Here is a 26,094-nt window from a genome sequence, read left to right on the forward strand (position 1 = left end):
GCTTATGCCGTGACAGGTAGAAAAGATACATTTCTTGACTTTCCACAAATAAGGAAATGGAATAAGATGATTTTATACTTCTTATTAAATAGCAGAAGACAAGCCCCCCCATGCTGTCAGTGACACAGCTGGGAGGGAACTGTTGAAGGCCATCTGGTTCAGACAAGCCTGCTGGCGTGGTGTATGCAGCCCCGCTGCATAGAAAGAGAATCTGGATAAGAGTTGTTCAAGAATTTTTAAAGGAGTGGTTCAGATGCTTCTGTTCATTGAAAGTACATGATCTAAAAAGCTTTCCCTTCAGATTCCTTCTCAAAAATGTTAATAAGACGGACAACCAGGAAAGAATTCGTGTAACCCTGTTATCAGGTCTACGTTTCTCCCCAGGGTGAAGTCCCATTCTCAATTAGCTATCTCAATAAGCTGCAGCTTGAAATGCCAACAGTTTTTAGAAACACTCTCTTCCTTCAAAAAAAAAAAAAAAAAAGAGAACAAAGAGGATCACAAGAGTCAAAAGAGATATTTTTATGAATTTATATTTTTATATTTTTTACATAGACAAAAAGTTACTATGCTCCTACCCAGAAGTTTCTCTCCCAACATGCTCAGCTGATCCACGTTGAGACCTCTCTTGGTGACGGATGAAAACTGCCAACTCAGTACCTCTGAGAGCTGAGACCATCGTGCACATGGTGGGTTCAAGAAGAAGGACAGATTCTAGAAGAAAAGGAGGGTTGATAAAGAGCCGCCAGTCACTAGTGAGGCACCACCACATGGGCCCGGCCCAAATTTTGGTCTAGTTTATACAATACACATGCATTCCCACAATTAGGGAAGAGAATTCTCATTATTTGCCAATTCACATATTGAATTTGTTAACTCATTATGATTCACTTCTAATTACAGAATCAATTCTCCTGGCTCTTTGTGGTCATTTGAAGAAAAGCCCGTACAGAGAGTACCAAAAACTGTTGGTCCCCTCAACACACATGTTCCCAACTGAACTCTGTTCTCCCAAAGAAAATAATATCCTGACTTCCTATTTCTCACACTATAAACAGGTCTCCTCTGTGTCTTGCTTAGTGCAATGGTTTTTTTTCATTTTGTGATTCTGGATTGGTGATTTCCCTTCTCTCCAGCCCCTTTTATCTCTTCCTCTCTTCTGAAGAGGACAAATCTCTTAAATCCTCCACACTATAGTCCCTCCTGAGCTGACTGTCTTTGGCATTAAAGCAAAGCTCAAAATCGTGCACAGTGTCGTGCTGAAGTGCTGTCTGATGTACCTAAGCACAAGAAGGCTGCCATGTGCCTTATGGGAAAATCCATGCGGTAGAATAGCTTCCTTTAGGCATGAGTTATTGTGCTACTGGCTATAAAGTCCACATCAACAAATTGTCAGATATATTAGATAAGGTGCCTTTAAACAGAAATGCATATAAACAAATTGTGGCACTGATGGGGTAACAAACATGTGACCAGAGTCTCACAGGAACAAACCCTGTATTTCCCCTAGGAACAATGATTGAACATTCACTAAATGTTCCTGGTAACTTCCAAGAACACGAGCACTTTGAATAAATAAAGAGAGTCAACTGTGAGTGTGATTGTTGTAAAAATTCAGCACGTTTGCCTAGCAGGTGATACATTAAAAAGAAAAAAAAAGGCAGCAAAGGACCTCTTCCACAATAAAAGTGGTATGAAATCATCGATTGCCTGAGCTCTCTCATTACATGAAGGAAATCATTATTCTCATTTCTAGTGTCTGTGCTTCACTCTCCCAGAATTACTTAAGATCCTTAGAAATGTCACATGACTTTGTCACTTCTCCCTCAATATCTGGCCATTGGGGGCTATTCTGAAGGTGTGGTAACGAGAATGTGGGGTCTTTGTTTCACCCTTAGTACAATCGCAACTGTGTTTTCCATACCCTGGGTTCCGCCACCAGCATGTTGTACCACAGGATGGAGGCCCAACCACTAGGGAGCTGGCTGACGTTGGAGATCACCACGACGGGCAGCGAGGTCGTCTAAAAGTTGATAAAGACCTTGAAACCATCTGAATCACAGGTCTATCACCTTGAAACAACAGCTTAAGCAAATGGGTTATTTGTAATTTTATATACATTTTATATTTGAAAATTTTAAATGTAAGGTTAGATTCTTTTGTTCACAGTTTATCTTTGATATACTTTTCAGTTAAGATATATGTTCCAAGACTTAATATAAAAAAGTTAACAACGGCTATCTCAACTGGAATATTTAGCTTACAGAATTTGAAGGCTAATTCAATTCTCTAGCTTCCTGGACCCTTAGATTAATGTCAAATAGTATTAAATGAAAAAGATCATCACTTTTTATGATTAAGTAAATATCGATAAAACAAAAATTGAGAGACTCTAACTAGTTAGAAGTAAAAATAAAGTTTTTTTTACCTTGAGACCCTGGAAATCTTACCTCGAGGTCAATGACCAGGCCAGGCTGGCACAACTGGGTTTCAAAACTAAGAGAGTGAAGCTCTTCAGTGACAACAAGAGGACCCTTGGGAAAGGAAAAAAAAGGAGAAAGAGAGAATGTAAACATTCAGTCCCTGATCGTACAAATTTCAAAACTGAAAAAACACCAGGTATAGTGGCGCACGCCTGTGATCCCAGCAGCTTAGGAGGCTGAGGCAGGAGAACTGCACATTCAAAGCTAATCTCAGCAATTCAGTGAGATCCTGAGCAAACTCAGTGAGACTGTGTCTCAAAATAAAAAATAAAAAGGGCGGGGGATGTGGCTCAGTGGTTAAGCAATCCCCCCAATACAAAAAAAAAAAAAAACCCAAAAACCTGAATAAACAGGTTGCAAGGGTACTAGACCCAATCTGCTGTAACTCAGAAGACTCCAATATTCAATAACTTAAACCAGATTTGATTATTCCAAGCCTCTCAGTGTTCTCTCATGATAAAATGTCTGAAATTATAGCAAGGGATATCAATTCAGAGGAAGAAACATCAGTGGGCAAAAGCAAGTTCTTAAGGGTTTTTCATGACTTAAGGCTCTGGGGCTGTACTCTCATGGAATTCAGGGAAAGAACTCACTTTCCAGGCAGATTCCCACTGAGCATGGCAGGTCACAAAGTGCTTTGGTATAGGTAGGAACAGATGGTTTTCAAAGCACCTTCACACACATTATGTAACATAAGCATCACGACAACTTAGAACTAGGGAGGGCAGCTGCTGGACCCAGGAGGTCACAGAGACAGCTTCAGTGCAAACTGGGGCTGGAAGGTGTCTGTGCTGAATAGACCAGCATGTGTCTCATTGTTCTAGTGACCTCCACTGGTCGTGATGTGGAACTGCAAAAACAGGCCAAACCAAACATTCCAAACCAGACATTGTGTCCTTGGTCCACAGATCATTTTTGAATGCATCACAAACACAACACAACTCCCCGAGGATCAGGTTGTGAGAAGAATCTGTGAAAACACTGCTACAGGGTAGGGGACATAAGGCAGGAGAACCCTCTCAGCACCTGGTGTTTGGCATGTAGTCATAAACTGACCTCTCACTCCAGCTGACAGTAGTTCTCAGAAACCCAAGCTAAATCCTACAAGCTTCCTGTGACTCAATTTCCTCAAGATTCGAAGATGAGAAGAATACCGAAGCCCACCATGCCACCATGCCACCCCACTGGGCTGTCTGTGTGGGTCGAATGAGGTCATAAGCAAAATTCTTTGACAACCTTTATAAAGCATGAAAGAAGGCCCCATTATCACAGATACACCCAGTTCCCTTTCCTGCCTGGCCACCAGAACCACAGACACAACCCCACTGGAAGACCTGCCTGATCAGGGCCCATACAACCAGAGACACTCACCTCATTAGTTCTGTTGCCAGCATTTTTCTGTTCTTTCAGTTGCTATAAAACAAGAAACATCACAGTAAACCACATGCTCACCATCAAAGTTCATGTCTTCATTTACAAATCAGACGAAAGTGGGCATCACTCGATTAAAACAGCCCATGGAAGGGCTAGAAAGGACATGACATTATCTCTAGAATTCAGAACAAGAGGCAAAATGGCCCTTGCCTGTGAACAGCATCCTTCTCCTTACCCCAGTAACAATCCGCCAAGTGCCCTTGTTGACGGTTTCATTGTCCCCCAGGCTCTGGAGACAGCTTCCCCTCCTTCTTCCCTCAGCAGAGACTTCTAGCTAGACTCTAGTGATGCCAGCCCCAAATAAAACTGCCCCCAAGCAGATTTCAATCCCCAGGTTCCACGTGGGGTCAGTGGACAGCTCTGGACACCCTCACGCTCCCCAGGAGCACCAAGGATCTCACCCAGTGTGCAGTTATCTAGCTATGATACTTGTTGGCTCAGAGGATGGTCGCTAAGGAGAAAGCTGCCTCCACCCTCCCTTCAGGCTTGGCCCAGATGTTGGGAGCCTCAGAACATCTGGCAGCCACTCTTTTTACGGACACAGAAAAAAAAGGCAGCGCCCACTTAAAACAGCCCCCTGAATTTCTGTTGCCAGGCTGAAGAAGGGGGCCTCCTTTCGGAAGAGAAAGTGGTAGAGTCAGACTGCTGGGGACGAGGAGAGCGGGAGAAGGAGCAGCCAGGAGCCACAACCTTGAGGGAACTGTAGGGGCCCACAATGACTGGTCACAGATCGTGGAGCCACAAGAGCCGCTCTAACTTATGTGCACATGGGCTTATGCAATACTTGAACTGAGACAGCTGCAGCTTAAAGAAGCGTTTCTGAGACAGACAAGTGGAATGCAGAGTGAACAACCCTGGACCAGGAGGAGGATGCCCCAAGGGCGGGTGATGAGAAGCCATCACTGCAAAGTGCCACTGAGGGCCACTCCAGTGTCAAGGGTGCTAAACGATCAGACAGTATTGAGAGGGGAAGCCTGCGGGTCTCCCTACCAGGTGTCGGAATTCAGCCGCCAGACTTCCATTGGTGGATTCCTCCATGTTCATCACTTTTGTGTGTGTCCCCAAAATATTGAATTTCCGAAATCTATACCATACAGGAGAAAAATAATTAAAAGGCTTCAAGCTATTAGACACAAACAAACAAGAGAACAAACTATAGTACAAAATACATCACGTACCCTTTTACAGTGTTTCTCTCATTCACATCTCTGGGGGGAAAAAAAGATAGATATACACAAAATTACACATGGGCACTTAAGACCTGAAATAAGTTTTAAAAGAAATACAGAAGTATGTATGTAAGTAAAAATAAATTCATGCCCATGGGTTTGCTGCCCTGTTGACTCATTCACTCCCTTCCTCCACCCACTCGTATACGCCAAGCCAAGGATCTCAGGCAAAGAAACCACCTGAGCCTCATGTTCCTTGTTGGTCCAACAAGCCAACAGCACCAGCCTAGGGGACACTGTGAGGAGCCAAGGGGTGAAAAGAGCAGAGGACAACCTCAAGAAACACGAGCCGAGTCCGCGCTCTGCACTGGAGCTCCAGCAGGCACACACTGCTCTGGTGCCACAGAACCCCGAGGACCTTCCAAGGTGACTGCTTAATTTATATATATATTTTTTCTCTGTTATCTTCAATGCTCTTGTGAAAGGACCAGAACAGTCAATGATTTGGGGAAACAGGCACGTTTCAGTTTGAGTTTAAAATCTTGAAAGATCTTGCACCTCATATAAATTCAGTGAACACTTTGGCAAGCTACAATTGGATACAGTTTGTCCCCAAAAGCTTCCTGTATGGGAGACCTAGTGCCCAGGGTGGTGATGTTCAGAGGTGAGGCTCAGTGGGAAGTGATTAGGTCACTGGGATGCTGCCCTCAGAAGCCATCAAGGCCTGCCTTGGAGGAGTGGGCTAGGTCTTGTGATACTGCACTGATTACTCCATGAGCCGGTTGTTATGAGGCACAGCCGGCCTTCCCAGATTGCTCTTTTGGTTCCTCTCTCACCATGAGCTTCTCACATGCCTGCCATGGGATACCACCCACCACGTTGTGCCATAACACGAGACCCTTGCCAGCCGCTGTCACCTGATCTTGAAATTCACAGCCTTCAGAACTGTGAGCTAAATAGACCTATTTTCTTTATATAAAGTACCCAGTTTCAAGTACCTTTAAGGAAACTTTCTAACAACCTAAAAGGGACTATCATGTTCGGGCCAAATAATGTATCTGTTGGTGGCATGGATGTAAATGAGAAATCACTAGCTCACTCACAGGAGTTAGCTGCCCTTCCTTTCCTATCTCAGCTAGAATGTCAGTGTGACTTTGTGAATAACAATAGTATAAAAGGGAACTATTTTTCCCTGTTCGGAAAAAAAAAAAGAATTTAAAATAAAAGTAACAGTATGATTCAAAGTTGCCTTGTCAAAGGAAGAAGAAAAAAAGAGCTGAAACGACCGAGGAGACAAAGGGACACAAACAAGCTGAAAGAACTGAGCAAAAGCAGTGTGGCGAGCTGTCCCTGAGAAGTACTTGCCATCCCTTGTACCTCGGCTGGCCTTGACTTGCTTCTAATGACAGACTGGATGGGACTGACTGCACAAGTTCAAGGCTAGCCTCCACCTGCTGGAAGAACATTGTCGCCATGTGACAGGCTCAGGGTGGCCTCTCAGAGACGCATGAAGGAGGACCCTGTTACTCCACCTGAGACCCCTGATATGTAACAAGGCCATGCTAGACCAGTCATCTCCAGCCAAACCAGCCCATACCAGAAGGGCCATCCACAACTCACAGCATATGAGAAACAGTAAGTTTTTGGGTGTTGAGCTACTAAGTTTTAGGGATGGTTTGTTCTGCAGCAAAAGCTAACTGGTTTACAGAGAAGTCTAACAAAATGGCTTGCCCAAAGGGAAGACAAAGGTGCAGGCAGTACTACAAGGAAGATGCCTCTCACATGAGTGCAAAAAGCCAAAAGCCAGAGGAAAATGATCTGAATTCTCATAAATAGTTTGGAAACTTACTAAATCAGTAGATAACACAAGATAACAAAAGCATTAAATACGTGTGGGGGGAGACAACCTGGCAAGGTGAATGGTGAGTCACTGCTAGTTCAGGACTGAGGTCTAAGGGCAAAGTGGGGTGGGCTGCTCCATCTGGACCCCCATGAGAGATGCTGCCCATTTTGGGGTCCCCGATAACCCAAAAAGAAAAGGGTGACAGCAGCAGTCTCCATGTATGCCCCCCAATGCCTGTAACCTCACTCTAGAAACGACAGCCTCCCGGCTGGCCACAGTCTTACAGCTGGATCTTCAGCTCTGTTGGATCAAGCGCCATTAATTTAAATCTATCGGATCATTTATAACAGTTCTGGTGAGTCTGACTAGGATGGATCCTCTGCTCATAGGCAGCAGAGTCAGGACCCTGGGCTCAGCCCTAGGTCCCCAGGGAGGTGGCAAACTTCCTCCCAGTGTAGAGAGGTTGAACAGTTGATGAATCAGCTCATTTAATGAAGGAGTCCATATTTGGTTAATAAAATCAGCACTTCAGCTGGGTATGGTGGCATACATCTATAATCTCAGTGGCTTGAGTGGCTGAGGCAAGAGGATCATGAGTTCAAAGCCAGCCTCAGCAAAAGTGAGGCGCTAAGCAACTCAGTAAGACCCTGTCTCTAAATAAAACACAAAGTAGGACTGGGGATGTGGCTTAGTGGTCAAGTGCCCCTGAGTTCAATCCCTGGTACCCCTCTTCCAAAAAAAAAAAAAAATCAGTATTTCAACAGTACATGTATCTTAGATAATATTAAAAATATCTCACTTGTCAAATAAGACTTTGACTTTCAAATTATAATTCAACTCTTGCAGTTTCACCAACAGTCTGGAAAGAAAAATAAAAGATATAATTTTTAAAAAATTATCTATTACAGTTTACTTATTATGTCAATTCCCCATATATGTACATTTATATAAAATATTCCCCCTCCAATTTTTGATTTTTACAAACAATGAAACTGACACGCTTTCATATCTACTTAGCTTTTTCCTAAGTGCATTCATAGGGTCAATTCCTAGCTATGAAATTGCTGGAGGTAAAATTTAATATTAAACTCTGATGGTACATAGTATTAATTCTACATTCCCATCAAAATTAGTGAGAGTAGCAGCTTCTTCAAATAAACTTGCCAACACAGAGTTCATCAAAGTTTGTACTCTGGGCCAATCTATATGGTGAAAATAGTGAATGTTACTCTATAAAACTTTTATCTGATTTTCTGCCCTCTTGGGAGAAAATAAAAACTATCATCCATAACCAGAAAAATGAGGGTCCGGCTTTATCACTCCAGGGAGGTATGGAAAGATGGAAGGCATGAGACTGGGCTGAGACACCACATGCCTCTGCTCCATTAGCTGGGAACTGTGGGGAAGAACGCTCAGGTCTCTGGTCAGCTCTTTCAGTGGAGCAGGGGCCAGGATTAGATGTCCACTATTTCTGCCCACTGTGAGTTGTGGATCCCATGGGTGCTTATCTGTGCTACTGTAACTGTGCCAGGCAGGGAAGCAGCACCTGTGGACCTGAATCAACAATGGCCAATCCTGAAGGCAAGCCCAGCTCTTCGGGGTCTAACTGCTCAACTCTAGAGGAAAGAGTAAATGAACGCACCCATCCATTAGAACAGGGCAAAGCTGCATGTTCTCACCCAGACCAGGTCTACCATTATCAACAAGCAGAAAAGCAGCTACAAAATACCACCTGTGTAGAAGCCTAGTTCTAAAAAAATGAAATACTATTTGTCCTGAATTTTATGTGCATGTGTGCCTATGTATGAAATATATATGTACATGCATGGATTTACACATATTTGTGTAGACATAGACAAAATTATGGAAAGACAAACACAAGGCTCTGTACTGTTGTGGTCCACAGACTTAGATCACAGACCACTTTGGAAAACTGATAAAAGCTATGAGCTCACCAGAAAAATGTATATCATAATCTATGTCTGCATACAATACTTCAGTTTTAGGGGTTCATAAAGCTCAGGTTATGAGTCTCTGCTCAAGGTGTGGCTGGGGAACTTTCTCACTCTTTATCATATGCATTTCTGCAATTCTTTATTCCTTTTTACTGTGAATATGCATTACATTTACATTTGGAAAAAATCCCAGGTGTGTATATATTTGCATATAAATTGGCTATATTTCTATCCTGAGCATAAAGGATAGAATCTTGGATAGTCTAAGTAAGAATTCATATTAAATTATTTCATAAAAAATTATTTCCTCTAAAGTACCTATACAACCATTATGTAAAAGAAAATTAGGGGTACAAACTACAGGACAGATAACATATGGAAGTACATCTTTATTACCTCAATTTCACAGTGAACTGGACCCCAGTCTTCAAGACCAGTGGCCTCTGAGGATGAGTCGGCATGCACGGCTGTCTCTCCACCACAAATGAACTATAAATACCCAGAAAGAATAGTCAAATTAGCATGTCCATCAAGGTTGAGGCAGTAAAAGAAGAAATAATTTTCCTTAGGAAACAAATAGAGAACATAACCTAAAAACCAGTCTGCAGGAATCTGACAAATTGTATGGACAAAATAATTCCATTAGTTAGAAGAGAAATCCTAAAACCCAAGCAAGCCTGTAATCCCAGTGGCTCAGAAGGCTGAGGCAGAAAGATCACAAGTTCAAGCCCAGCCTCAGTAACTTTGCAAGGCCCTAAGCAACTTAGTGAAACCTTGTCTCAAATTAAAAAATAATAAAAAAAAAAAGGGCAGGGGATGTAGCTCAGTGGTTAATTGCCCCCGAGTTCAATCCCTGGTACAAAACAAATAAACAAATAAACAACAGCTACAAAAAAAACCCCAGAGTAATTGTAAAAACTTGTGACACAGTATCCAACAGTGAAGAGTCTAAAATCATTTATGTTCATTTACAAATTTGCATTAAGAATCAAATATTTCAATAAAAGAATTCAAACGTCCTTAATATTTTCAATGACAAGTTAAGGTTAAAACAAAAAAAAAAGAAAAAGAAAGAAAGAGGGAAAGAAAGAAAGAAAGAGGGAAAGAAAGAAAGAAAGAGGGAAAGAAAGAAAGAAAGAGGGAAAGAAAGAAAGAAAGACACTTGCAATAGGAACTCTACTCTTTTGCTTAGTTTGGAAAAACTATTCTTTACAAGGCATTGTGCTAGCCCCATGGGGGCGGGGGTGGGGAGGAAGGATGACAAAGAACCTTCCCATTTTCAACAAAGATAACAGAAACACATAAGCAATTTTCTAATCAAAGGCAGAACAGGAGAGGAATAGAGAATGATCTGGGCAGGTCTGCAAGGGAGAGAATATCTGCTTGGGAACTCTGGGAAGGTTTAATGGCGAGGCACAAACTAAAACCTTCAGGGTGATATAATGAGGACAGTAGGTGTGACAAGAAGGCTTGAGGTAAAGGAAACAGAGCCGTGGAGAAGAAGCTGTACAGCGTGGGCCTAGGAAAGGGCAAGTTGGCATCTGCATGGAAATGGGGTATGTGAAGAAGCTGAGAGGAGCAGCCAGCAGGTCCAGTTTGTGGAAGTGGGCCAAGAATGTCCAGCTGAGGTGCCCCACTTGCTACGTGATGAAACTGGACCTCTGTCCTGGGACATCCCTGGGTCTCAGGAGCTAGGGTGCACGGGCTGGAAAAGGGGCCTAGTTGGGAGGCTACTATGTAAGAGTCCAGAAAAGAAGATTTGAGAACCTGAAACACTATGAGGCCAAGGTACAGGAAGGAGAGGATAAACACCCTGGTGGCAGACATGCTAGGTCCTGGCATAGAGTGGCTGAGGGGCAGTAAAAAGTAAGGGTGCTGTGGCTTCCAGCCTAGGAAGACTGCAGGACCACTAGCATAAGCAAGGAATTCAGGAAGTCAAATGCCATTAAGAAATGCGTCTATCCTGTTAAATAGTAAATCCTTCTAAATTATCTGAGTTGCTATAAAGATGTTCCTCTGCTTAAATTAACTGCAGTAGATGCAAATGAATCCCCCTGGAGTTACCTCTGAATGAGCTGCTGGAAGAGGCTGAAAGTGCGTTCCCATAACACCTTTTTATTTTTTGTGATAGGGTCGTGATCGTAGGTGTACTTCTGCTCCAGTTCCTCCAGTTTTTTTAGCTGCTGACGAACCTGCTGCAGACTCTCTGCAACTATGGTGAACCTGGAAGGTACAAGACACAGGTGTCTCAATGAGCAACGGTCTCAAAGCAGCCTGGATTGAAGAGAATCATAGAAATCCATGAGCTGTTCGGGCAACACATATTACCCATGTTGTGGACTCCACACTCCAGGGAGAAGTGAAGGAAGGGTGGGGGAGGCGAGGCTTACGTTGTCATTAGGAGCTCATTATTTTGGAGGAAAAAAAAAATTAACATCCACTGAATGGTTACGGCCTGGATCAAAAGCTTCTGTACACTCCGGAGACCTACACTAGCGTGCAGAGATGGGTAGGGCAGAGCTTCCAGGTGATCTGTAACTTCAATTGACCTTAAAGGTATCTGGGATTTAAAGAGGGCAAAGAGGAAGGCAGAGTCAGGGGAAATGCAAGGGGACGCCTTCAGGCGGTGCGAGACACTGAGGCTCCGTGGAAGTTTTACAGCAAGACAGTGACCATGAGCAACCAGCCTTGGTGAGACCTGTCAGAGAGACACCATGCAAAAGAGAGTCTGGAAGCTGTGGGACCATGCAGGAAGAGGAGGGAAGGCTGTGGGGGAGGAAAGAACCAAGACTGTTTCACTCAAGTGAGAGGAGAAAGTAATAGGCTCCACCTAGACTCTAAAATAGGAAGGCAGTGAGAAAACCTAGAGATGGCTTTTAGGTTTTCCTTCCTTAGAGTCAGTGACATAGCCCCTAAGCCCAGGTGTGCTGCTGTGGAAGGGCCATTTTATTTGCCTGGAGGATGACAGATGAAATCTTTTGAAAACATCTTCCCGCTGAAGAACGTTAACTTTGCTTAGTAGTTTTACTTCTTGAATCCAGTTCCAACTACTGAGAGCCATTCTCCACCACAAAAATGTGAGTACAGGCTGCTGGCTGGTGAGTTCCCAAGGAGATGTTGCCCAGCATCTCCCAGTCCACTTCCAGTCCCAGCCATGGCACACAGGAAACAACCCTACACCTGGGGAACACTGGAGGGTACTCCTGCCTCAGGAAGAAGTGCCTACAGCCTCTGATGACCACTAGGGGGCTCCAGACACCCCAGCATTTCCCTGACCACCCGGAGAGCTCAGGGGGTCAGTATCTAGGCACTGTCTGGGATGGGAAACTCTGCTCTAATCCACCAGAAATTTGGAATATGTACAGGCAATTAATTCACAGAATAAAAAAAAATGGCTGAATATTAACTGTGATTTTTAAAAAATCAGCACTGCAATCTCATGAAAATAACCCCACTAGGTCTCTGGTGCTTGGGTGTTTGGCAATTGTCTCAGGCCACCATCCTCTCAGGTTCACTCTGAGATCCCACCTCTTCCATCCCTTTTGGTCCACCCCAAGTTCAGCTCTTGGTCCCTTCCCAGAACACAGTAACATGCTAATAGCATCCCAATCAGCCTTTCTGTCTCTATTCTCCAAGCTGCTGCCAGAGTGACCTTTCTAAATAAAAATCAGAGAAATATAGCTCCTGCTTAGGGCCAAAAGCCTGCCTTTGCCTTTAGTGCATCCTGAGTTAAGTCCCTCGTTCTCAGCATGGAGCTAAGAACCTTCATGACCAAGCTGAGGCATCTTTTGCCTCTGTCTCCCCAGCATTTTCCAGCCATCCAGTGTGCCAACTTTGGGTCCTTGCCTCTGGGCCTCCGCCTACCTCCTCTCTCTGCTGGGAAGAACTTCTCCCATTCAGAGAGCCAGAGCAGACCACCTCCTCTGCCCTCTTTTTGCTAGAGCATCTGGAGCCCTTCACTGTTCAGAATTATTCCCATATCGTCTTCCCCTCCACACTGGGAAATGAAGGGCAAGGCCCAAGAATCAATCTTCGTGTGCCCAGGTCCCAGCACAGAGCCAGCAGATGGACGGCTGAGTGGGTGGCCCATGACAAACCACTATTTCATGTAAGCCTAGAAAATGACTCAAGATGTTTTATTTTTAATAAAACATCAGGATTCAAGTTGTTAAATGTGTTACGTTAACAAACACGTCACTGGGGTTTTGGTACAGTCCAATGATACAGCCCATAGTCCAAGAATGCTCCAAATCAAGCAGACTTGGTGACCATGGTGACAGTCACTCATAACACTGAACTTTCCAAGAGTTTCCAGGGTAAGAAGAAGCTGGACTATGTCAAACTCTAAACCAAAGTTTTGACAGGGCTCATTTCACTAAAGGTGCTCTTTATGAGTTTCTGTGGTCAGCCAGTCAGCTGCCAGTGTTCCACTCCAGAGACTCACCAGTTCTGCAGCTGATCAAGGCAAGCATTGGGTGGCCCCCCAATACAGGCACTCTGCTGTCTCCGCTTCCACTCCACTAGCTCATCATTAATCAGGGCATTCTGGGTAAGTTCAGTGATATTCAGTAGCTCTCGAATTTTGTGAACTATTTCCTAAAGGGAGAGGAAGAAACCACGTGAAATAAATTCATTTTTAATCACTGAAAAAAAAAAGATTTTCTCCAAAGCAAAGCAAATATCCTTTCATTCTCAAGCCAAGTGGTTTTAAAAATGATTTTTCCTCTCTTCTAAACTAACTTGCATTAGTTACAGCCTGTGACAAAAGCAACATGCTGTTCTGGAAAGCAAGGCCTACCTTTCTCTTATGGTCAAGCATTAAAAACATCTTCTGGAGGGAGAGCTCTTCCTGTTTCTGGTCATTCTTTGCTGCACCATTGGTTTCATGTTCTGTGAATTGAAAGACAGTGGAAAAATACATGTGTGTAAGAAGACAAAAATCAAAGCTAACCATCACACAGATTTAGGAGAAATATGATATCAACTCAAAGTCTGGCCTTCAATCTTTATTGAAAAGAACAACAACAACAACAACAACAACAAAAATGCCCTAATGTATAAAACTGGGCACATTGAAATAAAATACTAGTTTTCAGTGATTCATGTAATTGAAAACAGTACTACTATTCTACTTAAATCACTGTCAGAATATTACTTAAGTATAAATGACCAAATTCAAAACTTCAGATAAAAAAGTGTATATGAAATACATCTATGGCTTGGAAAGAGAAGTAGACAACTAGTAGTTGAGGTTTCTTTCTCTCACACTGTTTACCCAAATCATACTGATAATCTCTCCCTAACAATCAAATGTTCACTAGACAAGGAAAAATGTGGTACTCTACCTGTTCTATACAATACACACTCTGGGATTATTTTTAGTTGCTACTACTGTTATTAGTAAGCAGGAACAACAAAATAAATTGAAACTGCTTTAAAACAGTAAATGAGAAAAATGCTGAACCTATCTGCAGTGTATACACATGAGCTGAAATATTTGAAGCAACATCTACCAGTCTATACCAATCAGTGGACTAGATACAACAAACAATAAGGTGTGTTACACATGGTCAGTGGTTATCCACTGGGAGTGAATTTGCCCACTCCACTGGGAACATTCAGCAATGTCTGGGGACAGTTTGGGCTGTCACCACAGGGGGCGGGAGGGTAGTGCTGCTGACATCTGGTAGGAAGAAGTCAGGGATGCTACTGAAAGCCCCATGACAAATAATTATATTGTCTGAAATGTGAAGGTCTGGGTGATCAAGAAGACCAAATTAGTAACTCAGAGCTAGAAAATGCTTGGCAAACGTAAAGGAGTGATTTCCTTTGTTATCTGGTGTTGATAGGAAGGCACAGAGCCCAGGGGCACTACTTTCCTGGTTAACTCTTACCTCTATTCTGCAAGGTCTTGCATTTAAAGTCATATTCATCTTGTAAATCTTCTAAGGTCTTGATTTCATGTTCTATAGACTGCAGATAAAGATATGAACAAGTTTTCCTTATTACAAGATTATTGCTTCTACAGAATCCAGGAATACATAATTCTAGCTCCCTTCAAGATGAATAAGCTTTGTGAAGCTCTAACTACACAGGTGAAATACTATCATTCTCACTGATAAGAAGGTAATAACATTAAAAAAATAATGAAAATATGTAACAATTCTGAAATTGTTATTATCTGGCTCAGGGCCTAAATTTTGACTGTTCCTCATCATTTCTGAGACTACCTCTAAGGTGTGACTTAGCAACTACATCATGAAGCATACAGCAGGACAAAGCAAGCTCATGGAAAATTTTCTCAGATCTTACAAATGAGGAGGGTGACCATGCACATCTGTTTAACTGGGACAGTCCTGGTTGAACACCTGCTGTCAAGGTGTAATTATTAACAGGGGCCTCTTATTCAGACACATCTGAATTCGGACAATAAATTGTACATGCGCTTTATAAATAAGCTTCATTTCTTTTGTATTTGGTCACATGTATACACATCCTTTTCTGGATTTCCATAGCTTTTCCAGACCAAGCTTGCTTGGTTTCCACTTTAATGCTGTGTTCCCCTAGGAGATTGCAGGACACTACTGCTCCTGAGTCTGGGGTTTGGAAAAAGTGTCATCTAAAGCACAGGAGTCCAGGCCATGCTGGTATTACCCAGAGACCCAGGGCAGGACTGGACCTCTGGCTGGAAGGCCTTTCCACAAATGTGGGCCTCATGTGAAGCAGAGCTCCTCAACCTTCTCCCAGGTATCCTCAGTGGAGAGGAATTAATTAACACAGGCCAACAAGGGGGCTGTGGCAGCCCTCTGCTTCCATATGCTATCTTGCAAGTTTTATCTTAAAATTGCTGCCAATTATCTTACTCTAATTAGAAACGTACAGGAATTTCTTTCAATGAAATGTTTTTTTGGCTCCTCCTCCAAGTCTTAGTATAAAAATATGTGGTTGGAAAAAAATAAATTGTGCTTGAGGAAGATAGGCCTTGCTTACCCTAAGGCTCTGTGTGACTCCCAGAACACCCTGATTTGATTTGAGAGTGTGGAGGTTGAAGAACTGTTTAGTGCAGCAGTTTATTGCACAATGGGGCAAAATCAACATTTACTGCGTGACCTTGAAGGCAGAAAAATAAACTGGATGTTTGGAAGTTATGATAGGACTATAAAAAGTCTAGCTGTTCGCTGGCTTTACTGATTTGTTTACTTCTGGTTTAAACCTTCAGCAAAAATTTTCTTCTCAACTACTCAAAAGACTCCTTCCTAGATTTGCACTCAGGGCAACTGAAATCATCTTCCCCTACAAACAGTTACAGAATAAATGCACATTTTGCTCCATACTCACCATAACCTGATCCTTCACATTTCTGACTTTGTTGTCAAGTTCCTTCTGTTTGTCTAGCATCACGGTGTTCTGAATATTCCCTGCCTGAGCCTGCAATGGGAAGTGCATAGTTAGCAGCCATCATCTTCTGATGCATTTACTCACTGGCTTCACTCCAAAGTCAAGTTCACACCTTGAGCCCCACCTATCTCCCAGAACTTTCAAAATTTACTACAAGTTTCCCACATGTGTGTCAATAAGAAACAGCTTAGTTCCCGAGGCCCTGGAAAATGCTGACAAACTGTTAAAAGCCTATAGAAAGCCTAGGCTCAGTTCTTGCTTAAAATAAATAGTGTTTCTAGAAGTTTCCATCAATTTTTAGAGTCGAATGGTATCACACAGGCATTACTTCAGGGTTTTTCAAATTCTGTACATTTTATGTATATTCATTAACATCTATATTAATCCTGTCATTATTTATTTTAAAGCCTTGTGATTCAAAATCAGTTTCAAATTCAAATTCAGTTCCCAGACCTGCAGCATCTTATATCACTTGGGAGCTTTTGGAATGTGTAAACTCTGGTCCTAATCTGATTGCTAAACCAGAACCCCATTTTAACACCATCCCAAATGATTCAGAGGTATACTGAAATTGGAAAGTATTTCTTTAAGAACTTCAGTGAAAATCTGCTATTACAAAACCAATAGATATAAACCCAGACTTGCCTGGGAGTCTTCAGTTCTACCAGGAAATCAGACCTGAGTGTCTGTTTATCACAGAAGGTGTACCCTGTCAGCACACACTCACTAGGTACTAAGTAAATGTCAGCCAACCTTGTAGGCCCAGGCATTAAGTGGTAAACAGGATGGCCCCTATTTTCATAGAGATTAGATTCTAGAAAGATGTTACTTTTGTTTAAAGGCCCCACACAGCAAAAACTGTGACTGTCAACCTTTCTTACAGTGTCCTTCTCAGCACATTCTATGTGGGGTTTTTTATGTATTCAAGGTAGTCAGTCTAATCTTTCCTGAATACCTAGATTGCTCATATTAGTGACCTCATAATAGAAAGTCTTTCCCTACTCAAAGAATATAAAGGAATCCATCCATTCTTTTCCCAAGCACTTGCATAGTTTCATGTCTTACTTTTATTTTTTAATTTTATATATATATATATTTTTATTTTTTAGTTGTAGTTGGACACAGTACCTTTATTTCACTTATTTATTTTTATGTGGTGCTGAGGATCAAACCCAGGGTCTCATATGTGCAAGGTGAGCACTCTACCGCTGAGCCACAACCCCAGCCTTTTAATTTTATATTTTGCATTTTAAAAATTTTATCTTCTTTTAGTTGATACATAAAATACAAAAATTGTACATAATAATGTGAAAATTCAACAACGTATATACCGTATAATGCTTAAATTGGGATAAACATATCTCCTCAATCATGAGTCATTTCTTCATGGTGAAGAAATATCCTTTCTCCTAGCTTTCTGAAATATGCAGCACATAATTGTTATCTGCAGTCAGCCTACTGTGCAATATCACAGCAGAGCTTTTAATTATTTATCTGGATTTCTGAAACGTATGATGCTTGTTCCTATGTTCTATGTGAAGCACAGGTCCAAGTTTAACTTTTTGCAATTGGCTATCTTAACTACATTTAGTGGAAAGTCCCTATTTTCCCCAGGGCTTTGAACTGCCACCTGTACATATAAACTTCCATATGCACCTGGATTTATTTCTAGATTTTTCTTCCTCTTCCCATTGGTCTCTATATAAGCCTGAACCTTTGAACCACATTTAATTATAGAAAATTTTTAGAATGTCTGATAGGGCTGGTCCCATTTCATTGCTATATTTTTTTCAGGAGTTTCCTTGTTATTCATGTGTGTGTATTTTTCATATGAATTTCAGAATTCATCTGTACAGCTTTAGAAAACAACTTGTTGCTGTTCTTATTGGCATCACAAAATTATGAGTTAACTCAGGAGAGCTCATATTTTTTTATGATGTTTTTAATTCTTATGCTTCTAGTGATTTTTTTCTTATCTAATTACAATATCAACAATGTAATGTTAAATAGCAAAATAGTGAACGTCCTTGTCATGTGTTTCTAACTTGAGTTTTCTGAGTGAATTACTGTCTCTAGAACTGAGAGATGTATATTTTAGTATATTTAAGAAGTATGCATCAATTCCTATCTTATGGGACATTTTAATCAGGAATGGGCATTGGATTTTGTCAGACCTGCTCAGCATCTATGAAGAGAAGAAAATGTTTTCTCTCCTTGCACTATTAACATAATTAATTACAATGGATTTCCCAAGCAGGGGCTACCCTGGTAACATGTAATAAGTCCTACTTGGTCATAATGCATTTTTTTCTTAATGTAGCATTTAATTCTGATCCCTGATATTTTGTTTAGGACTTACATTGATATTTATAAGTAAACTTGGTCTATAACTTTGTTTTTTGCTCTGTTTTTAGTGGGTTTAGGCATTCCCTCAAAATTAATTATGAATTCATAGATATTCTTGTTATATTTATATTCTCCTCTGACCCTCAAACTGGATTATTTTGAAGCATCATCCCATGCATACATACTTTGGTATGAATAGAAAATATATCGATGCAACAGTTACTTCAGCAAGAGGGGAAAAAGAAATGCTTCTGTACTGCGCAGCCAAGGGAAAGCTGGAGTACTGTGGAAAGGAGGCTCCGTTGTGCCTCTTTACTGTCCTTGACACCCCCAGACACCAGGACCTACCCTCAAGCCATAAAAGCCTTTATTAAGGTGTTCAAAGACTCAGATGTTCTCTGAGAAGCTCAAAACCTGTCCCCAGATAAGAATCTTTTGGATTAGGATCCTTTAGGTTAGGATCCTTTGTAAAGCCAGGTTCCATAAAATCTCTCAACCTGACTTTCCCTGCTTCTTGCTATAAAATCAGAAGGATGTTCACCACTGCCTTGATCTGGGCCTGGATAATATTTATGAAATGAATGAATGAATTTTTATTATAATTGTTGGTGTTCAATTAGAAAAAAGTACCTGATTAAATCTCTGGGCATTTTCCAAAATCTTCCTTTCTTCCTTCAGACAGTTACAGATGATCATAGACATCTGTATTGGGTCTTCTTGAAAATTGTCCTAGATATAGATGGTGATAATAAGAAACAAAGCTCAAATGTTTAAGCCATTATGTATTAGAAACAGATATGAACTTGCTTATATTCCTTGGGAAACCTCATACCTCATTTATTAAATTCTCATAAGCTATTTTTGTGGAAATCAAAATATTCCTTTCACAAATTAGGACAGAAATTGCTTTAACTTACTAAGTAATTACAGATATCTAAAATACTTCTTGATTTGAAAACAAAGAATTTTCACACATGATTCATGTAATATTTTTTCCAGTGCTGAGAGTGAACCCAGGGCCTCACACATGTTAACCACACATTCTACCACGGAGGCACACCGTCAAGTCCTTCATATAATGCTTTTACTTTAATATCATTATCTATTTCTTGAGGCTATTTATTGTCTGTTAGGATCTTAAGACAATGCAAATGATGTAAGAACTATCTATGATATTCTTCAATTAATCTGGCTGTTGGCTTATACTTTGAATTACAACCAAAGATATTCATTTCACTTTTCCTGTTACCGTTGTCAAAGCTAGTTTGAAAAATACTGTCAATTGTGGATGGTTTTTTATAACAGGTACATTCAAACAAAGTCTGAAAGGGAGCAAACTTATGTAAAGTTAATCTGATTTCCCCACTCACTGGAATTGAGAAAGTTTCAATTATCTAAGGTGAAAAGTTTAGTCATGTTGCATGAAATAAGAAAGTGATAGCTTTTGCCTTTATTAAAACATAAAAGTTGCACTAATACAGAATAAATGTGGCATACTGGGAGTACATCTGAAGAACTCTCAAAACTCTGTAGCACATTTTCTCACATTTGGATGGTCCTTTGGTCACCTCTTCCAACAAATGGCAACTCCCCCAGAAGGAAGGCAAGGTGGAGTCTAACCAAGTGACCAACTTACTACAGGGCCTGTGGGAGGTCAAACCTTCCCATTTTCAGACTTATTCCTCATCTGCACCCCAAGGACTAAGATCACTAAAGCTCCTTGGAGATTATTCTATGACTATGAAGACATGAGTTGGTGTGAATATACTGTGTATACAACCAGAGATATGAAAAATTGTGCTCTATATGTGTAATAAGAATTGTAATGTATTCCACTATCATATATAAATAAAAAAATTAAATCTGAAAAAAATTTCAAGTCCTGAAAGAGAACTGTAAAATCTACCTATCTTCCTGTCATGCAATAAATAATTTCAAAAGTTAACAAACATATCTATCTATATCTATATCTATATATATATATAGAGAGAGAGAGAGAGAGCACCTTTTCTTTGATTTTAATATCCACAATTTTTAGCAAAATAGGTTACAGTATCGTGGTTCTCCCGAATTACTGACACCTAACAGGTGATACACTTAAACTTGAAAATTCCTTGTGTGTTTATAAAATGAATCAGGATTTTATTTTACTTATACTAAACATACTAACCACATAAAGGGAGTGGATGTACATCTCTACAACTTCTCTAAATACCAGTGAGTGTATGGTCGGTACTATTTGCTGAATATATCTTGGGTAAACATGGGAGCACTTGAACTAAAACATGAAAACCAGGTCATACCTGAAGATTACGCTTGCTTTTCCTTATGTTATGCTGCAACAAAAAATTATTCTCCAAAGAAAAGCGACTGTATTGATCATCTAGCTGTGACAGGAGGTCATGGAAACGGATGGTGGCAAATGAAACATCATTGGCAGCGTGCTCCCTAGGAGATATAAAATTTACACACTTCACTCTAGATACTACTTAACACGGCAAAAGAAACATTGCTTTCTTTATTGAAATTATTTTAAAATAACTTTTAGGTGTTTCTTAGGTTTTATGGTCTTCTTTTTAAACTGATATTGCTCTTAGCAGCAGTTTATACATAGTTTCTATTATATGCAATTAGCATGAAAAATTATAGAGTGTTTAAAAGATTTTGCTGAAACTATTCATAGTGATCTCTGAAAGGGAAAAAATCAACAGGGCCTTCACTTTCAATGTCAAATGCTTTCAGAATGTTTAAAGTTTTTGCAATCAGCAAGCAATGAATTGTAAAATAGAACACACCACTTTAATTGGATACCCCTTAATTTATTACCATCTTCATATTTCTAGTCACTATTTTACCATAATCTGACTTTAATTATTTCTTTTTTAAAAAATATTTTTAGTTATAGATGGACACAATACTTTTATTTTATTTATATTTTATGTGGTGCTGAGGATCAAACCCAGTGCCTCACACATGCTAGGCAAATGCTCTACCAGTGAGCCACAACCACAGCCCTACTTATTTCTTTTAAATTATTTCTTCATTTATACATTCCCTGAGTTTTGGAGAAGAAGCTTTTCCAAAGCATTTGGGAGAACACAAATTAAATCTGACAAAACTACTTAAAAGTACTAATGACTGCTGAATTTGATTTTGTAGAAATGTGCAATTTTAAAAATTTTTATTTGTTCCTTTCAGTTATACATGACAGTAGAATATATTTTGACATACATACATGCAGTATAACTTCCCATTCTTGTGGTTGTACATGATGTGGAGTTACACTGGTCACATACTCATATAAGAACAAAGGAAAATTATGTCTAATTCATTCTACTGTTTTTCCCATTCCCATTCTCTCCCCCTTCCCTTCATTCCCCTTTGTCTAATCCAGTGAACTTCTATTCTCCCCCACACGCCAACCGCTGCTTATTGTGAGCCAGCATATCAGAGAGAACATTGGGCCTTTGGTTTTTGGGGATTGGTTTATTTCATTTATCATGATAGTCTCCAGTTTCACCCATTTTCCAGCAAATGCAATAATTTCATTTCTCTTTATGGTTGAGTAAAACTCCATTGTGTATATATACCACATTTTCTTTATCCATTCATCTGTTCAAGGGCACCTAGGTTAGTTCCATAGCTTAGCTATTGTGAATTGAGCTGCTATAAATATGGATGTGGCAGCATCGCTATAGTATGCTGATTTTTTATTTGTTCTAATTTATTCTACATGACAGCAGAATGCATTTCAGTTCATAGTGTACGAATGGAGTACAATTTTTCATTTCTCCGATTGTACACAAAGTAGAGTAACACCATTCGTGTCTTCATACGTGAGTCTAGGATAATGATGTCCACCATCTTTCCTAACCCTCAAGCCCCCTCCTTGAGATGTGCATTTTTTAAATCAAACTTTCCTGCAACAGATAATCTCCATGGCCATTGATGAGATTCATCTTTCAGCAAACATGGCTCCAAGTCACTCATCAATAAATATTCTTAAAGTATAGATAAACTTCTCTCCAGTGAGTTTTCCTTACCAGTCTTGCTTTTCTAGCCACTGGGCCAAATACTGTCTGATTTCCATGGGAAAACTGTCATCATAAAGCTGGTGAACTTGCTCCAGGAATTTGGAGTCAAGCTGCTGAAGTTCATACCACTGAGACATCCTATGGAAAAAAGAACATACACCATGATGGAATCCCACAGCTCTAAGGAAGGTTCTAGCAGCATGTCTGTTGACTCATTTTGCTTAGCAAGGAGGGCACAAGCTCAGTGGTAGAGTCTGTGCTTAGCAAGTGCAAGGCTCTGGATTCAATTGCCAGAACCAAATAAACATCTTGCTTAGATCAAGACATAATTTGTCTCAAATACATTATTTAAATAATAATGATATTCTGCAGCCTATTTATTAATTTTGAGGGAAACATTTTTTCTTCTCCAGGAAACACATATTCACGTCTTTGTTCAAATATTAGCATATCAAGGTCTGCCTTCTCCAGCCACCTTATTTAATTGCAACCAGCTCCTACCCTGGAAATCACTCTCTCTCTTCCCTGATGCATTTTCTTCATAGCACTTAACCACTGTCTGACCTACCACGTATTTTCTCTCTTTTTAAATTTTGATTGTTGTCTGTTTTTGTCACATGAATAGAAGAATTAGGGGGAATTCTTTTCATTGCTATATTCCCAGAACATTGTCAGGCATATACTAGGTAACCGATAAATATGCCTTTAAAATAAATCCGTACTTTTTTCAAATAAATAAATGAGAAACATGATTTAAATTTAAGACAAATCACAAACTCTCTCCAAATATTGCTGTCCTACAAATTATAGTATATTCTTTTTTTTGAGAGAGAGAGAGAGTGAGAGAGGAGAAAGAGAGAATTTTTTTTAATATTTATTTTTTAGTTTTTTTTAATACTTATTTTTTAGTTTTTTTTAATATTTATTTTTAGCAGACACAACATCTTTGTTGGTATGTGGTGCTCAGGATCGAACCCGGGCCACACGCATGCCAGGCGAGCGCGCTACCGCTTGAGCCACTTGAGCCAAGTATATTCTTAATTTAAAAATTTTAATTGGTATATTATATTTTATGAGTCATAGGGTAAAGTTAACCCTAAATCTGGCACAACGGAGTCTTAAATCTCAGCAATATTTTTAAAGATTGAACCAACATTCTCAAATGTAATTTGAAAGTAATATTTATGTCTTTGGGTAACTATTAATTTGTATATAGTAGCCATGAAAATTAAAAACTACAACAAAACGCCAATTTTAGAAAGCCAAATTACGGAAACAAAGTGCCTCCCATGACCATGTGATAACTTAGATTTATATCCGCACACAGTGGTACAGACAGCTGGCAACATATGGGGTGGTGCCAGTGAATTCTGTCCTGCCAGACTTCTGAAAAAGGGTCTGGATTTTTAAGCAGGGTATAGAAGAATGTGGGATGCATGCCTGTTGTCAAGCATACATGTGCAGGTATGTCTACTCCAGATATATCCTTCTGAGACAGAGGAAATGTCTTAACTCTAAAGCTAGTTGCCATTTCAAATAGCAGTAAAAATATATGTAAGCGCACTCTCCTTGGCATACCTGCCATAGCAATTTGATTTTTCACTTCACACTTACTTTACCTGAGAAGAACATTCCAAATCTGAAGGTTTCTCCCTTCTGCTAGAAATGTGCCTAAAGCAACTCTGCTGCACCATCAGCCAGTAGGGGTGACAAGGCCTTTTAACAGTCAAGTGAACTCAGGCCTCTTATTCCCTCAGTCAACAAGATGGTTGTTAAGACTGCATGAACTAATACACACATAGCACCTGGCACAAAGCAGGTTGATCAATACATTCATATTAACAAATCAAGAATCACGCTCATATTTTCACAAAACCTGTTACTCACTCAGGCATGTCCATACCCCAATAACCCAGCTCATACTCCAACTTTAAACCTTCCTCTCCAATCTCAAGACTGTCAGCCTCCCTCCCTCAGCACTATCCTTCCAATCCAGCCTCAGCGGCACTTTGGTAGGGCCATATCACTATGGTGCGCAAAAATGCCTGATTTCCACTCCTCCCCATCTTCATCCATCAACAAAGCCATCCAGACATCAAACTATCTTCTGAATGCAACATTTCTGCTTTTCTGCAGTTGCCACTCATCCTGGCAAACAGTCTTCCTACAAATTTCTACCTCTCTAAATACCACCAACAATTTAAAACCAGGTATAAATGCCCCGTTCTTCAAAGCTGTCTGAGATTCAGAGACAATGAAGCTTCTTTGACCTGTGTCTCCTTGTATTCTGGCATCAGTTCCAATCTTCCTTGTAAAGCTCTATGATGTCTTTCATATAGGGTATAAATTCCAGAGGAGATTTGGGAAAGTATCCTGCATATAGTTTGTGTTCAAGAACAATCTAGTCAACTGAAGTTTTGCATATTTCAGATAGAATTGGAAAGCAAAAGACACAACCCTATTATAATTCCACAAGTTTGAGTCCCAGTATCCTCATTAAGCAATAATGCACACTGGATTGTGCTAGGGGTTCAAGTCTTATTTCTGTTCCATATAAACAACTCCTCTCTAACCTATAAAAACTATCCCAGAACTCTTCAGTACTAGTCAGAATTTATTTTAAAAAGAGTAATTATATTGTTTGGAAGTTTTCTGGAGCTAAATATCACTTACATTCCAGGAGGACATTAAGCTCCTCGACCTTAAATATAATTAAGATTCCAAATTCATTTATTTCCATGAACATTTACTGACCTGTCACCTTATGCCCAAGGAGAGGTTGGGAATTCAATCAAAGCAGCAGCTACACACAGCCACGTTTGGTGACAAGATTATTGGAGTTGCATGCAGAGTGCTCCTGTCTAATGTAGACAGCTCTGGAGGACGGCACAGGGCAAAAGAAACTTTCTGCGAAAAGAAGAAAATGTACTAGGTGGGAAAAGGCAAGAAGTACGACAGTGTGGACAAATGGGAAGGCGCAGTGCTTTCGGGCGGGAGCCGGGTGGGGGGCGGTATTCTGTTGCACAACTCAACTTTACAATCGGAGCACGACTGACAGGGGCAACGTGCCAGACAGTGCCATGGCACTGCTCGCACTTGGGTCCTCGGGATCTTTTCTTTCTTGGGGATGACGAATTCACCGGTCTGCTGTGAAAAGCCACGCTCACCAGGCATCCAGCTGCTGTGTCCAGAGGGCCCTTGTGGGCACGTCCCACCCCAGGCCCCCGGAACCTCACGCCCACTCACTCTGCACGCCGGAGCCAGCACCGGTGAGCAGGAGCAAGGCAGGGCAGCCTCTCTGGAGCGCGCTGAGCCCCCTCCGCTGGGTCTGGGTGTCTGACAGGTGCCGTCCTCCGACACAGCAGGGTCCCTCCGCAGACTCTGCGCTGGAAAACGAAAGTACCCCACTGGAGAAAAGGCAGATCGGACCGC

At 40.7% G+C, this 26,094-nt stretch overlaps 1 protein-coding gene across 1 annotated transcript in view; it reads right to left on the reverse strand.

Moving 5' to 3' along the window:
* Stat1 (signal transducer and activator of transcription 1) overlaps positions 1–26,094 on the reverse strand; it is a 38,130-nt gene extending 12,036 nt beyond the window's left edge. The window contains exons 1-18 of the mRNA XM_005324366.5: positions 25,909–26,094; positions 25,417–25,569; positions 22,672–22,800; positions 20,932–21,076; positions 19,259–19,357; positions 16,223–16,312; positions 14,779–14,857; positions 13,683–13,774; positions 13,329–13,480; positions 10,949–11,107; positions 9,281–9,373; positions 7,729–7,788; positions 5,096–5,125; positions 4,908–5,001; positions 3,855–3,896; positions 2,451–2,534; positions 1,925–2,023; positions 579–714 (exon numbers count right to left, since the gene is read on the reverse strand). Of these exons, the coding sequence (XP_005324423.1) occupies positions 579–714; positions 1,925–2,023; positions 2,451–2,534; positions 3,855–3,896; positions 4,908–5,001; positions 5,096–5,125; positions 7,729–7,788; positions 9,281–9,373; positions 10,949–11,107; positions 13,329–13,480; positions 13,683–13,774; positions 14,779–14,857; positions 16,223–16,312; positions 19,259–19,357; positions 20,932–21,076; positions 22,672–22,799 (1,582 nt within the window). The 5' untranslated portion in view covers position 22,800; positions 25,417–25,569; positions 25,909–26,094. The remainder of the gene's footprint in view (positions 1–578; positions 715–1,924; positions 2,024–2,450; positions 2,535–3,854; positions 3,897–4,907; positions 5,002–5,095; positions 5,126–7,728; positions 7,789–9,280; positions 9,374–10,948; positions 11,108–13,328; positions 13,481–13,682; positions 13,775–14,778; positions 14,858–16,222; positions 16,313–19,258; positions 19,358–20,931; positions 21,077–22,671; positions 22,801–25,416; positions 25,570–25,908) is intronic.

The sequence above is a fragment of the Ictidomys tridecemlineatus genome, chromosome 7 (genome assembly GCF_052094955.1).
Source record: "Ictidomys tridecemlineatus isolate mIctTri1 chromosome 7, mIctTri1.hap1, whole genome shotgun sequence".
NCBI lineage: Eukaryota > Metazoa > Chordata > Mammalia > Rodentia > Sciuridae > Ictidomys > Ictidomys tridecemlineatus.